The following is a 15,464-nucleotide window of genomic DNA, read 5'->3' as shown; positions in this document are numbered from 1 at the left end:
TCGATTGTTTAAGCCTCCTAGTCTGTGGCATTTTGTGATGGCAGCCCTAGAAAGCTAGTACAGGCCCATACACCCCACCCAGACGCAGGGCCCACTCAGGGTATGCTGTGGCCAGTCTCACATGAGAACTGGGGCTAGAGAAGCAATGTGGGTGACCCAAATGCTGACCATCTGCCCAAACTGCCAGCTTACAGAGCAAAGGTGAGCCCTACCAGGGATGGTGTTGTCCAGTAGAAAGCCCAGAAATCCACCAACAAACATGCCCGTGGTCAGCAGCACCTGGATGACCTGGTCCAACTGGAGAATCCCTAGAGTGAAGACAAAAGTGACAGGGATTAAAAAATGGGCAGAGGATCTGAATAGAGATTTTTCCAAAGAAGATATACAGATGGCCAATAGGTACATGAAAGGTGTTCAACATCAGGGAAATGCAAATCAAAATCACAGTGAGATCTCATCTCACACCTGTTTGGCTTTCACCAAAAAGATAAGAACTAGGAAGTGTTGGCAAGGATGTGGAGAAAAGGAACCCTTATGCACTGTTGGTGGGAATGTAAATTAGTGCAACCACTATGGAAAACAGTATGGAAGTTCCTCAAAAAATTAAAAATAGAACTACCATATGACCCAGTAATTCCACTCCTGGTTATTTATCCAAAGAAAATGAAAACACTAACTCAAAAAGATATATATATATAAAGTTAGTTAGAAAACACTAACTCAAAAAGATATATATATATAAAGTTAGTTAGAAAACACTAACTCAAAAAGAAGGTGCACAGCCACCTTCATTGCAGCATTATTTACAAGAGCCAAGATATGGAAACAACCTAAGTGTTCATCAATGGATGAATGACTAAAAAAAATGAGGTATATATTTACAATGGCTATTATTCAGCAATAAAATCTGGCTATTTGCAACAACATGGATGGAACTTGAGAGCATTATGCTGTGACATAAATCAGATAGAGAAAGACAAATACTGTATGATCTCACTTATTATATAGAGACTGTTAAAAAAAAACTCATAGAAAAAGAGATCAGATTTGTGGTTACCAGAAGCAGGGGGTGTGAGGAGCAGGAACTGGAGGAAGGTGATCAAACTGTGCACACTTCTGGTTGTAAGATAAATAAGTACGAGGGATGGAATGTACAACATGACGACTATGGTTAACACTGCTGTATGATATATAGAAAAGTTGGTAAGAGAGTAGATCCTAAGAGTTCTCATCACAAGGAGAAAATTTTTTCTTTTTTTTTCCCATTTCTTTTTATTGTGTCTATATGAGGAGATGGGTGTTAACTAGACTTATTATGGTAGTCGTTTCACAATATATGTACGTCAAACCTTTATGCTGTACACCTGGGACTCATACAGTGATGTATGTCAATTATATCTCAATAGAACTGGAAATAAATAAGTCATGGTGATGTAATGTACAGCATGGTGACTACAGTTAATTTTTTAAAAAAGTGACAGGAATTCCCAGGGACCAGGAACCCCACCTGCTCTGCCCCTGGCGTGGTCACAGTCTAGAGGACGGAGAATCACCTGTGTGGAGCCTCTCCGGGTTCTTGTTCACCCAGTTGGGAACAGCAAGCCCACAGTAGATGGAGAAGCCAAAGATGAAGAGGTTTCTGGACGAGTTCATGTCCACGTACTGCAGGAGAGAGGCCCCCACGGCAGAGCCGGAATGATCAGTACCTGTATTGCACATCAATCAAACACCCTCCCAACCACCCCACCCCCCCGCCACTTGAGACTGGAGGGGGAAGTTGGACTCAGAGGGCACACGTTCTTAGCCAAGTCCCGACTCCCACTTGACCCTGGGAGCTGAGTGGTCTGGATAATCCAATTCAAACTGATGCAATTTTGTTTTTCAGAAATTTGGATGCTTCTGGTTATTTCTTTCTCCCATTTGGGGCCAGTGCAGTTTCTGGGACTGAGGATTCCCTTCCCCTCCTCCCTTGTCCCCACGCTGTTCCATTCATCTCCATCCCCATGGGCTCCTTTCAGGAGATGCAACGCTGCTGCTTTCCTCAGGGTGCCTTGCCTCACCTGAAGACTGGAAATCCCCACGGCAGTGATGACCCCAAACATCACCAGGAACATGCCTCCGATCACAGGGGTTGGGATGGTGGCAAACGCAGCCCCGATCTTCCCAAATACGCCCATCAGGAGCAGCACGCAGCCCGCAGCGACAATCACCATCCTGCTCCCTACCTGTAGCACTCAGGGAGATGGGGGAGAGACGAGGAGCTCAGCAGCAGCTAGGCCACACACCCTGGAGGCCTCTGCCCTGCTCCTGGGGCATCACAAACAATGGCTCCAGGGGACCCACAGGAGCAGCATCGACTGACCCAGAAATGGCCCCCCTCTACTCCCACATGGTGCTGGCGAAAGGATGAAGGTGTGACCTTGGGTCCCAGCCTCTGCCCTCACCTCTCCTCTCTGCTGCTCTCATACATGTCTTCAAGTCCTGACTCCAATGCTCCTTCTCTAGGCAGACTTTATAGTGAGGCAAGAAGTCTCTCTTGGGAGGGAGTGGCCCAATGCTTAAGAATGGGGTTTGAGAGCCAATCCCAACTCTGCCTCCAACTAGCTGTATGGCTTCACGCAAGTTACCTAACCTCTCAAAATGTCAGCCTCCAAATTTACCAGGTGGGATTAATAATACTTACTTCACAATCTCATTTTAGGAGGCCAGCATTACCTTGATACCAAAGCCAGATAAGGACAGAAAAGAAAAGAAAGTACAGTTGACCCTTGAACAATGAGTTTGACCTGTGTGGGTTCACTTATATGCAGATTTTTTTCAACAGTAAATACTGTAGTACTAAACAATCCATGATAGGTTGAATCTGTGAATGTGGAACCACAGATATGATGGAACCATAGATATGGAGGGACCACGTGTATAGAGGTCCAACTATAAGTTATACATGGATTTTCGACTGCAAGGAGGGTTGGTGCCCCTAACCCCACCCCACTCCCCATATTGTTCAAGGGTCAACTGTACAGACCAATATCCCTGATGAATATAGATGCAAAAACTATCAACAAAATGTTAGCAAACCAAATTTAACAGTACATTGAAAGGATCATACACCGTGATCAAGTGGAACTTATCCCTGGGATGCAAGGATGTCTCAACATGTGCAAATCAATAAATGTGATACACCACATTAATAGAATGAAAGATAAAAACATATGGTCATCTCAATACACACAGAAAAAGCATTGGACAAAATCCAACATCCTTTCAGGATAAAAAAAACTTTCAACAAATTAAATATAGAAGGAATGCACCTCAATACAATAAAGGCCATATACAAAAAGCCCACAACTAACATCATACTCAATGCTGAAAGGTTGCAAGCTTTTCTTCTAAGATCAGAAACAAGACAAGGGTGACAACTCTCACCACTCCTATTCAACATATTACTGGAAGTCATAGCCATAGCAATCAGGTAAGATAAAGAAATAAAAGGTATCCAAATCAAAAAGGGAGAAGTAAAATTATCTTTATTTGCAGATGATATGATCTTATATATAGAAAATCCTAAAGACTCTACCAAGAAATTGTTACAACTAATCAATGAATTCAGTAAAGTTGCAGGATACAAAATCAACATACAGAAATCAGCTGCATTTTTCTACACTAACAATAAAACATCTGAAAAAGAAATAAAACAATCCCATTCACAATAGCATCAAAGACAATGAAGTACTTAAGAATGAATCTAACCAAGGAGGTGAAAAATATAAGACTCTGATGAAAGAAACTGAGGAAGACACAAATAAATGGAAAGGTATCCCATGTCATGACTGGAAGAATTAATATTGTTAAAATGTCCATACTACCCAAAACCATCTACAGATTCAATGCAATCCCTGTCAAAATTCCAATGGCATTTTTCACAGAAGTAGAAAAAAAAAACCTAAAATGCTTATGTAACCACAAAAGACATCAAATAGCCAAAGCAATCCTGAAAAAGAAAAATAGAAAAAAAGCTGGAGGCATCACACGTCCTGATTTCAAACTATACTGCAAAACTATAGTAATCAAAACACTATGGTACTGGGCTTCCTTGGTGGCACAGTGGTTGAGAATCTGCCTGCTAATGCAGGGGACACGGGTTTGAGCCCTGGTCTGGGAAGATCCCACATGCCGTGGAGCAACTAGGCCCGTGAGCCACAATTACTGAGCCTGCGCGTCTGGAGCCTGTGCTCCGCAATAAGAGAGGCCGTGATAGTGAGAGGCCCGCGCACCGCGATGAAGAGTGGCCCCCGCTTGCCACAACTAGAGAAAGCCCTTGCACAGAAACAAAGACCCAACACAGCCAAAAATAAATAAATAACTAAATAAAAACATCTGATTGTCTTTAAAAAAAAAAAAAACACCATGGTACTGGCATAAAAATAGGCACATAGACCAATGGAACAGAATTGAGAGCCCACAAATAAACCCATGCATATGTGGTCAACTAATACTTGACAAGGGAGCCATGAAAACTTAATGTGGAAAGGATAGTATCTTCAATAAATAGTGTTGGGAAAACTGGACAACCACATGCGGAAAACTGAAAATGAACAACTATCTTAACACCGCTCACAAAATTTAACTAAAAATGGATTAAATACTTAAATGTAAAACTGGAAACCACAAAACTCCTAGAAGAAAACACAGGGAAGCTTCTTGACATTGGTCTTGGCAATGATTTTTTTAGGATATGACACCAAAAGCACAAGCAAAAAAAGTGAAAATCAGGGACTTCCCTGGTGAACCAGTGGGTAAGACTCTGTGCTCCCAGTGCAGGGGGCCTGGGTTCGATCCCTGGTCAGGGAGCTAGATCCCGCAGGCATGCTGCAACTAAGAGTTCACATGCTGCAACTAAGAAGTCCGCACACTGCAACAAAGATCCCACATGCCGCAACTAAGACACAGCTCAGACAAAAATAAATAAATAAATAAATATAAATTTTTTTTTTTAAAAAGTGAAAATCCAAAAGTGGGACTACATTAAACTAAAAAGCTTTTGCACAGCAAAAGAAACAATCAACAAAATGAAAAAGCGACCTATTAAATGGGAGAAAATATTTGCAAACTGTATATTGGATAAGGGTTTAATATCTAAAGTATATAAAGAACTCATACAATTCAATAACAACAACAACAACAAACAATTTTAAAATGGGCAGAGGAACTGAACAGACATTTTTTTCCAAAGAAGACATACAAATGGCCAACAGGTACATGAAAAGATGCTCAACATCACTAATCCTCAGAGAAACACAAATCAAAACCACAATGAGATATCACCTCACACCTGTTAGAATGGCTATCATCAAAAAGACACAAGGTAACAAGTGCTGACAAGGATGTGGAGAAACGGGAATCCTGTGCACTGCTGGTGGGAATGTAAATTGGTGCAGCCACTATGAAAAATGGTATGGAGATTCCTCAAAAAGTTAAAAATAGAACTACCATATGATCCAGCAATTCCACTTCTGGGATTATCCAAAGAAAATGAAAACACTAACTCAAAAGAATATATGTACCCCCCCCACCATGTTCATTGCACCATTATTTACAATAGCCAACATATGGAAACAATCTAAGTGTCTGTCAACAGACGAATGGATAAAGAAGATGTGGTATATACAATGAAATATTATTAAGCCATAAAAAAGAATGAAATCTTGCCATTTGTGACAACACGGATGGACCTTGAGGGCATTACATTAAGTGAAGTAAGTCAAACCGAGAAAAACAAATACTGTATGATATCATTTACATGTGGACTCTAAAAAAGCTAAACTTGTAGAAGTAAAGAGTAGAATGGTGGTTACCAGGGGCTGCTGGGTGGGGGAAATGGGGAGATGTTCATCAAAGAGTACAAGCTTTCAGTTAGAAGATGAATATGTTCTGGGGACCTAATGCACACCATGGTGATTATAGTTAACAAAAATGTATACTTCAAAGTTACTAAGATAGTAGATCTTAAATGTTCTCACCACAAAAATGAAATGGTAATTATGTAATGTGATAGAGGTGTTAGCTAATGGTGGTAATCATATTGCAGTATATAAGTGTATCAAATAAACACATTGTACACCTAAACTCACAAAATGTTATATGCCAAGTGTATCTCAATAAACATAGGGGAGGGAATTGATGTGCCTGGGGCACAGTGACGCAGGGTGAGAGACAGGAGATGGGGTGGAAAGCAAGGAAAGGACTCTGTCATGAAGTGCTTTAAGGGCCATGGAAAGGAGTTACAATAAATTCCAAAGACAAGGCATAAACAAAACGTAGTATATACATGCAGTGGAATATTATTCAGTCTTAAAAAGGAAATAAATTCTGACACCTGCACAACATGGATGAACCTTGGATATTAAGTGAAATAAGCCACCCACAAAAAGACAGATACTGTATGAGTCCACTTATATAAGGTACCTAGAGCAGTCAAATTCATAGAGACAGAAAGTAGAATGGTGGTTGCTAGGGGCTGGGAGAGGGGGGAATAAGGAGTTGTTCAATTGGTACAGATTTCAGTTTTGCAACAGAAAAGAGTTCTGAAGATTGGTTGCACAACAATTTGGATGTACTTAACTCTACTGAACTATACATTTAGAAATGGTTAAGAGGCTAAATTTATGTTACGTGTATTTTACTACAATTAAAAATAATGAATCCAAAGACAAAGGAGACTCAGTAGAGTTGTGTTAAGCAGGGTAGTGACATGATGTGATTTACATTTCACAAAGTTCCCTCTAGGAACCCTCCTACACTGTTGGTGGGAATGTAAATTGGTGCAGCCACTATGGAAAACAGTATGGAAGTTTCTCAAAAAACTGAAAATAGAATTGACATACGATCCAGCAATCCCACTCCTAGGCATATATCTGGACAAAACTCTAATTTGAAAAGATACATGCACCCCTATGTTCACAGCAGCACTATTCACAATAGCCAAGATATGGAAACAACCTAAATGTCCATTAACAGATGAATGGATAAAGATGTGGTGCATATATACAATGGAATATTACTCAGCCATTAAAAAGGGTAACGCTATTTGCAACAACATGGATGGACCTAGAGATTATCATACTAAGTGAAGTAAGTCAACAGAGAAAGACAAATTCCCTATGATATCACTTATATGTGGAATCTAAAATAGGACACAAATGAACTTATCTACAAAAAAGAAACAGACTCACAGACATAGAGAACAGACTTGTGGTTGCCAAGGGGGAGCAGGTGTGGGGGAGGGATGGATTGGGAGTTTGGGATTAGCAGATGCAAACGATTATATATAGAATGGATAAACAACAAGGTCCTACTGTATAACACAGGGAACTATATTCAACATCCTGTGGTAAACCATAATGGAAAAGAATATGAAAAATGTTATATAAAACTGAATCACTTTGTTGTATAGCAGAAATTAGCACAACATTGTAAATCAACTATGCTTCAATAAAGTTTTTTAAAAAGTTCCCTCTATAAGTCACTTCATTATTATTAATTGATACATTTTCTCAATTAGGACAAATTAGATTTTCTCAACAAGCAATTATCATGGATTATGTGTAAACTATGATTCCTCCTTCATCTATCCGGAGGTTCATTAAGATACAGAACAGAGACAAGGCTCCTCCCCATGGCATTATACAGCATTAACTGGTCCAAAATCAAGGACCAGTTGTGCTAGAGTCACTACTAATTGCTATTACCTGGTTTGCATAGGGTTTCTCAAGCAGCTAGGAGTTTGGGAATGCTAAAGAAGTATGTTTCACCCGCTTAGAGCAGCTATTAGATCTGGAAATAAAAAGTTTCCACAAAGGTTAAAAAAAAAACCACTCTGCTGTGAAGATTATGGGCTCTGGTCCACATCCCATCCCAGTGCCAGGCACACACAGCTGTCACACGCTGGACAGTAATGATTGTTGTGCTAGTCAAGGGTTGTTTCTGGGGTTTGAGTGACAGCTACCAGTGAGACAAAAATGACCTCTGACCTGGAAGCATTCAGCCTCATCCTCAAAAGTTAGAGTTGTGCTGCAAATGTCTGAATATCCCATCATGAGTCTATTATCAATGAATGTGCTTAGGTAGTTCTTGAACCTCTTCTCATGCATTTGTTTCTACTCCCAGTCCTTAAAAGATACTCTAGTGTAGTTTCAGTTTTGCAAGATGAAAAAGTTCTGGAGATCTGTTGCACCGCAATGTGAATACACTGAATACTACTGAACTGTACACAAAAATAATTAAGATGGTAGATTTTATATGTCTTTTACCACAATTGAAACATTTTTTAAAGATACTCCAATGTCAACAACTTGAAGTCCATTAATGCAGCAATAAAGCAGCAGATTCTGCCTTTTCTTATTTTTCTTTCCAGTTTAAGAGCTAATTTATTTAACTTTCTTCATTAGAAGACAAGTGATAGGAATTAACCACATCAAAATAACTTTTTTTGTTTACAACCCTAGCAATGAACTGTGGGAACAAAGACATGAATCTAAGCACAATAGATCAACTTGTCAGGTTCAACCAATACCCTTTGGATATGCTAATGGTCTCATAAAGATGGCAGGTCATCCCCAATCCTACTACCACAGAATTTATCATGCAGCCCTGGGCGTCTTTTGGTCTCAGGATTCACATCTGGGCTGGGAGCCATGACACCCTAGAGAAGTGATGGGAGATCTTTGGCCTTCAGCCTGATTTCTCCCAACTGACCAGGAGAGAACCAAGAATAGGTCAGAGCCCATGAATGCAGATGCAACACGGGGCCACAAGGGGGAGGTATGAGTCCAGACCAGAGTTAATCGGTCTCCTGCTGGATTTATACCCTGTTTGGTGTCTATGTATCTTTTCTTGCCTGCTCTTTCCCTCTCCTGTAAAGGGTCTTAATTTAGAAATGATACATCAAAAATATTTTTTGTTCTGTTTATTGAATATAATTTTCTGATCTGCATGAGATATCTTCCTTTCAGCAAGAAAAATATTTGCTGCTTTATACTTACATAGCCCATTCCCACATTTCTGTGTGGGTCAGTGGCCCTCACGTGGAAAAATGTTCCTCTCACTTGCACTAAAGGTCTTGAAACTTTGGGAAAATGTCAAAGAGTCCACAGTGTCCAAGCACATAGAACTTGCCATAGGGCTGGGTGCTGGCTCTGCTGTTTGCTCACAGATTTTAGCTCTCACTATGGGCCAGAGGCCACGCAGGGTACAGAGGTAGATAGGTCCAAGGGAGCTATCAGAAAATACAGGGTGGGGATGTGGGTGGAGGAAAGTGAGTATTTTCCAAAGCTCACTTCACTTGTGCTGGGAAACACTGTACCTATGCACTGAAGCATACAGGAAAGCAACATCGTAATAATATTCTTTTCAAAGTCACCTTAGAAAGCACCATCTTGGGGACTTCCCTGGTGGCGCAGTGGTTAAGAATCCACCTGCCAATGCAGGGGACACGAGTTCCATCCCTGGTCTGGGAAGATCCCACATGCCACGGAGCAACTAAGCCCGTGTGCCACAACTACTGAGCCTGCACTCTAGAGCCCATGAGCCACAACTACTGAAGCCTGCATGCCTAGAGCCCGTGCTCCACAAGGAGAAGCCACCGCAATGAGAAGCCCGCGCACCGCAACGAAGAGTAGCCCCCGCTCGCCGCAACTAGAGAAAGCCCACGCACAGCAACGAAGACCCAATGCAGCCAAAAAAAAATAATAAGAAGAAGAAAGCACCATCTTGAAGAATTCTTGCTGACCTTATGGGGCTTTCCTGTGGAAAATGGAGCCTGGAAGAGATTTTAAGCAGGGACTAATTTAATTGGGTTCTAGAAAGATCCTTGGGCAGCCGTGTGGTAGCTAGATTAGAGATGGGCAAGATCCTGGGAAGAGACAGTTAGGGATACTGCCCTGTCCAGGTGGGAGATGATAAAGCTGTGATACTGGGAATGGAGACAAGAGGACAGGAGGGCAGCACGCATGTTGAAAAAATAAAATCCACTGTGAGAAGCGCACAACAGAGAGAAGTTAAGGATGACTGGGTGAATTCACTAAGACAAGGTTTACGGGAGGAGAAGTAAGGATGAGGGCATGGACTGAGCATAATAGAGGCCATTCTGAGTGTGAGGTACCCTTGCGACATTCACATGGAGGTGACCACAACCAAGAAGGTCAAGTATAGTAAGCAAAATAAAGGCTCCTCAAAGATGTCCATGCCCAAACCTGTGAATATGTTACCTTAATGGCAAAAGGACTTTGCAGTGTGATTAAGTTAAGGATTTTGGGATGGACAGAGTAGCCTGAGTTATCCAGGTGGGCCCAACCTAATTACATGCATCCTTATAAGCAGGTAATCTTTCCCAGCTGTGGTCAAAGGGAGACGTGACTAAGGAAGAAAGGTCAGAGAGATGCCATGTTGCTGGCTTTAAAGATGGAGGAAAGGGGCCATAGCCAAGGAATGTGGGCAGCCCCTAGATGATGGAAAAAACAAGGAAATGAATTCTCCCCTGGAACCTCCAGAAAGGAACACGGCCCTGCCAATACCTTTACTGCAGCCCTGTGAGACCTGCGCTGGAGTTCTGACTTCCAGATCAGTAAAATAATACATCTGGGTTGTTGGAAGCCATCAAGTTTGTGATAATTTGTTGCAGCAACAGTAAGAGGCTAAGACACTGATGACAGATTCAGGTACCTAGCCTGCCCGCCCACCACCCCACCCCCGTAGCCACTGTCAGCAGCCTTACCCTGGTGATGCCCAGCGCGCCGACATTCTCGCTGTAGGAGGTGGTGCCGTTCCCCGTACCCCAGGCCCCGGCCAGCAGGCAGCCCAGGCCCTCGATGCCGATGCCTCGGTTGATGGCGTGCTTCGGAGGGGGTGGTGCCCCCACCAGGCGGGCACAGGCATAATAATCGCCTACTGACTCCACCATTGAGGAGATCACCCCCGCGATGATCCCAAAGACCCCAGCCAGGCTGATGGTGGGGAGGCCCCACTGCCCTGAAAATGCAGAGCAGAGGGAAAATTCATCTGGAAGATAACAGGCTGCTGGACCCCAAATAATTCCCTTGCCAGGGTTCTCTGGAAGGCTTTAAAGACCAGGCAACACGTCTTCCAACCCAACAACTGTCCTGAAGCTGTGTCTCAGACTCCTGCCCTCCCATGCCTCCCTGAGGATGGGTCAGAGGCCCTGACCTTGAGGTCACAGTGCACAAAAAGAACCAGAAACCGGGCCTCTTTCCAGGAAGGCCTTGAAGCCTTTTGAAGGCTTCCAGGATTCTTACTCAGGGACGTCCTGGCTCCCCAGTCCATGAGGCCAGGACCTCCTCACCGCCCCCAGCTGGAACGTGGTTATTCTCACACCCTGAGCCAAGAACTGCAGGGAAGGGAGATGCCCTTGACCAGCAACCCAGAAATGTTCTAATTCAGTCCCAAGCCTCCCTTGTGTGGGATCCACCAGTTCCATGAGGAGACCCAAAGGTTGGCTAAGAGGTCAGGATCCCTCTGTGCTTTCCCCACCCCCAGTTGATGGGGCCTGAGCAATGTGGAGGAGGGGACGAGGCATGCGGGCCAGGAAGGAGGTAGGGCTGGGAGAGGGAACCTTTGGTCCACCACCCCCAAAGGGTTCTTAGGACCACCCAAGGGTCTCCTTCCTCTCTTAGGGGTCTCATATGGACTCCGCGGGGCCTGTCCCTCCTTGCCAGATCCCTTGGAGGAGATCCCGCCCCGGCGCTACTCATTTCCCCCTCTGGTGCCTGAGCCTCATGGGCAGTCCTGGGAAGCATATGCCCCAGGCAAGATGGGCCCCGGAGTGGGCGTCTCGTTACCTGGGTAAGGGAAGTGAAACCACGGAGCCTGGCTCAGGACGTCGCCCTTGGTGTCTGTGCGGGCCAGGTACCCGTAGGCTGCAGGCGCCGAGGGGAGGGCGTTGGTGACTGTGAGCACGAAGCACAGCAGCCAGGAGATGCAGAGCGCCAGCAACACCTGCCGGAGGGAGGCGCCCTTCACACTGGGCCCCACCCCTGCGCCTGCCCACACCTCCCAGCGAGGGTGGGCGAAGGAGGGAGTCGGGAAAGCTCTATGAGATGAGGAAGTGTTGGGTTACAAACCCTTCCAGTGACAACAGGAATCCGCTGTGTCAGTGGATAATGAACACATTACAGGAATAGAGAAACTAAACTGTGGGGAGACCGTGTGTCAAGTAGAGGCAGAAATGTCTAGGAAAGTGGACAGAGCCTGGGTCAGAAGGATTGCAGTCTGACTCCCTTTCTATTGCTTGCTGGTCACATGACCCTGGATCAAATTCCCTGAGCCTCAGTGTCCTCATTTGTACAATGGAATTACAACCATTGCTCTGCAGAGCCTGAGGCAGGATTTCTTAAAGTGGGGTCCTCAGATATACTGACTTTTAATCTCTGATGGTAGAACCCCAGACATCGGCATTTTTAGCAATGTCCCCAGGTGATTCTTACGCATACTGAACTTTTGAACCACTGGCCTACAGGGTTGCTGAGGGATCAATGAGATCATTATGTGGAAGTATCTTTTTATAATGCAGAATGTATATCACAGATAAATTGAACCTGAAAACACATTTGTGTGGTTGGCAACGGCACCTACTTGACAGAGTGGAGCACATTCAACAGAGAAGGCTCTGAAAAAGGAGACACCATCACCGTCAGCAGGATCTGAATTATCCAGGAGCCAATGAGAAAGAAACTGATCTAAGCAACTTAGCCCTTAGTTTTGCACCTTTAGCGGTGAGCCTGGCTGTCTCCCCCAGTGCCATGCTATGAGGACGGCCCAGGGACACAAGAAGACTGTCCCACAGTGGGGCCCAGGGCGGCAACCTGGGGCGAGTTCTCTACTCCTGGGGGAGAAGCAATGAGGGAAGATCTGGGACGGCATTACACCAAGGCTCCCACCACCCGCGGGGAAATTAAGGGAGGCTGAGGGGGAGAGGCCGCTGCAGGTGGAGAGCATTTGACTTGGGGGCCATCGGGGAGAGCAAGAGGCTGCCCCTCACCCTCCAGGTGAGTCAACTAAGAATGGCAGAGGGTGGGGGGGCGCTTCTTACAGGGAAGACCTGAAACAGGTAGAACTTAGAGGTGTGACACTTCTTCTCTCGTCCGTAAACAGGCACAGGCACCGCGATGTTTTTCAGGTACTGAGAAAACAGCACGATGAGGAAGATGGTCCTGAAACAGAAACAAACCACACCCGACCTGGCGAACTTGGGCTCGTCATGAGCGAGGGTCCGGGAAGGCGTGCCACCACGTGTCTCCGGGACTATGGGGCAGTGGCTGTGCTGGGAGGGTCCCCATCTAGGCCGTGCTCTGCAGTGTAGGCAGCACCCTGCCAGTTCTGAAAAGGTGGGCGGGCCCCTTTCAGAGGCTGCTGGTGGCTGAAGAGGAACAGTGGGCAGGGGCCTGAGAAATAAGCATGGCAGCTGCACAGATCCAGACTGAAGCCAGTGAGGCCAGAGTCAGACCATCTTCTCTCCCAGGTGGTCCTGCAGGTCCTTGTGGTCAGAGCACAACAGGCAGAGTGAATGAGCGCGTCCAGGGTCAGCCCCACGTCCCTTCAAAGCTCTGTTTAAATGCCAAAGGCCTCTTTTTCTGGGAAGCCTTCCTGACACCACCCCCCCCCCACCCCCAGCAAGCTGGCTGTCACCACCCCGTCCCCTGAACGAGCCGGCACACTGTGACTCTCATCACTGTCTCCTGGTGTCACAGGTACTTGGACCCAAGTCTTATCCCTCCACTACGCTACAAAATGCTTGAGAGCTGAGGCCATGTCTTTGCACCCTTCCCAGGTGCTGGAGGTTTACAATATTTGCTCAGTGAAAACCTAGGAGGCAGGGGACGGGTAGAATCAGCTGTCTGTGAACACTGCACTAAGTATGTTTATACCCTGCCTGTGATGAACTTATTGTCTGTGAGGACTAATAACAGAAGAAATAGTAATAATACATTCTAAGTAGCCATTTCACTGCTTTTTAAGGTATCGTGATGTTTGTGAAAGTATTTGTAAACCACCAGAGTTTGCCAATATCCAGGACCCACTCTTCTTACTGGGTAGTCTTCCTCCAAAGATGGCCCACCCTCCCCAGAGGGTGCTTACATGGCGGCAATCCCCCAGTGGATCCCGGCGTCATTGCCCGCAGAATCGAAGAGAGGCAGGGCCACCAGGGAGATGGTCGGAGCAATGGTCAAGGGGCCGATGAAGCGCATGAGGAAGCCAATGAGGCCTGAGAAGCCCACCAGCATCTGGACACAGGAAGCAACCATGATGGCTCCCTGCAGCTGAAGAGGAAGCGTGGGGCTCAGCACCTGGAAGCCTGCGGCAGGGCCACCCAGATTGGTGGTACCTTCAGAGGCAGTGCAGGGGCAAAGCTGGACCCCAGAGGAACTGAGGGAAGGCGAGCTCGGACCTCACTCCTCTCTCCAGTCCTCTATTTCCAACTGTCTGTTGGACATTTTCACCTAATGTGAAGTTTTCCAGGAAGTAAATTTCAAGATTACCTATTGATCGTAGTCATAACGTAATGACTCGTAATACTGGCATCACCCAGTTATGTACTGAACATCTTGTTGCTTTACTTGTCTCTGTTTTCCTACTTTCTATTGCAGAGGTTGGCAAAGGTTTTCTGTAAAGGACCAGAGAGTGAATAGTTGAGGCTCTGTGGGTCGTACAGGCTCAGCTGAAACTTTTCCAGGCAAGATGGGAACAAATGAGCTTGACTGTGTTCTAATAAAACTCCACTGATAGGCACTGAAATTTGAATTTCGTACAATTTTGACATGTCATAAAGTATTATTCTTCTTTTGATTTTTTTCAACCATTTAAAATATAAAACCATTTTTAGCTTGTGGGCTATAAACAAACAAACAAACAAACAAACAGAAAACAGGCAACGAGCCAGATTTGGCTCATGGGTTGTAGTTTGCCAACCCCTGATCTATTGGACTGATTGAGTTTTACTTTACTTCTCCTTTTTTACTTTGCTAATATGAATGTTCTTCATTTTACCCTTGAAAATTTTCCTTGCTTTGAAGTCTGCTCTTCCTGAAAAGAAAGAAGTCTGACTCCTGCTTTCCTTTGATCAGTGTTACTGTGGTATATTCTCCATCCATTTACTTTTAATCTACACGTGTCTTTATATTTAAAGCCGGTTTCTTCTGGACAACATACGGTTGGGTCTTGTGTTTTGATCCACTCTGACAATCTCTGTGCCTTTAGACCAATGACGTTCAAAGTGATTATTGATATAGTTGGATTAATATCCACCATATCCGTTACTATTTTCTATTTGTTGCCCTTGTTCTTTGTTTCTGTTTTTGTCTTCTACTCTTTTTCTACCTTTTGTGGTTTTAACTGAGCTTTTTTTTCCCTCTCCTTTCTTAGCATAACCATTATCCTTTTTTTTTCCTTTAGAG

At 44.6% G+C, this 15,464-nt stretch overlaps 1 protein-coding gene across 1 annotated transcript in view; it reads right to left on the bottom strand.

Annotated features, from left to right (window-relative positions):
* Positions 1–248: 248 nt before the first annotated feature.
* The window catches only part of LOC103004874 (solute carrier family 23 member 2-like), a 35,882-nt gene continuing 20,666 nt past the window's right edge, over positions 249–15,464 (bottom strand). Inside the window, exons 5-11 of the mRNA XM_057550441.1 lie at positions 14,149–14,395; positions 13,103–13,223; positions 11,853–12,009; positions 10,772–11,025; positions 2,061–2,225; positions 1,508–1,662; positions 249–308 (exon numbers count right to left, since the gene is read on the bottom strand). Of these exons, the coding sequence (XP_057406424.1) occupies positions 1,528–1,662; positions 2,061–2,225; positions 10,772–11,025; positions 11,853–12,009; positions 13,103–13,223; positions 14,149–14,395 (1,079 nt within the window). The 3' untranslated portion in view covers positions 249–308; positions 1,508–1,527. The remainder of the gene's footprint in view (positions 309–1,507; positions 1,663–2,060; positions 2,226–10,771; positions 11,026–11,852; positions 12,010–13,102; positions 13,224–14,148; positions 14,396–15,464) is intronic.

Source organism: Balaenoptera acutorostrata, chromosome 7, assembly GCF_949987535.1.
Source record: "Balaenoptera acutorostrata chromosome 7, mBalAcu1.1, whole genome shotgun sequence".
NCBI lineage: Eukaryota > Metazoa > Chordata > Mammalia > Artiodactyla > Balaenopteridae > Balaenoptera > Balaenoptera acutorostrata.
The sequence above is the reverse complement of the archived record's forward strand: the minus strand, read 5'-3'. Positions and strand labels throughout refer to the sequence as shown.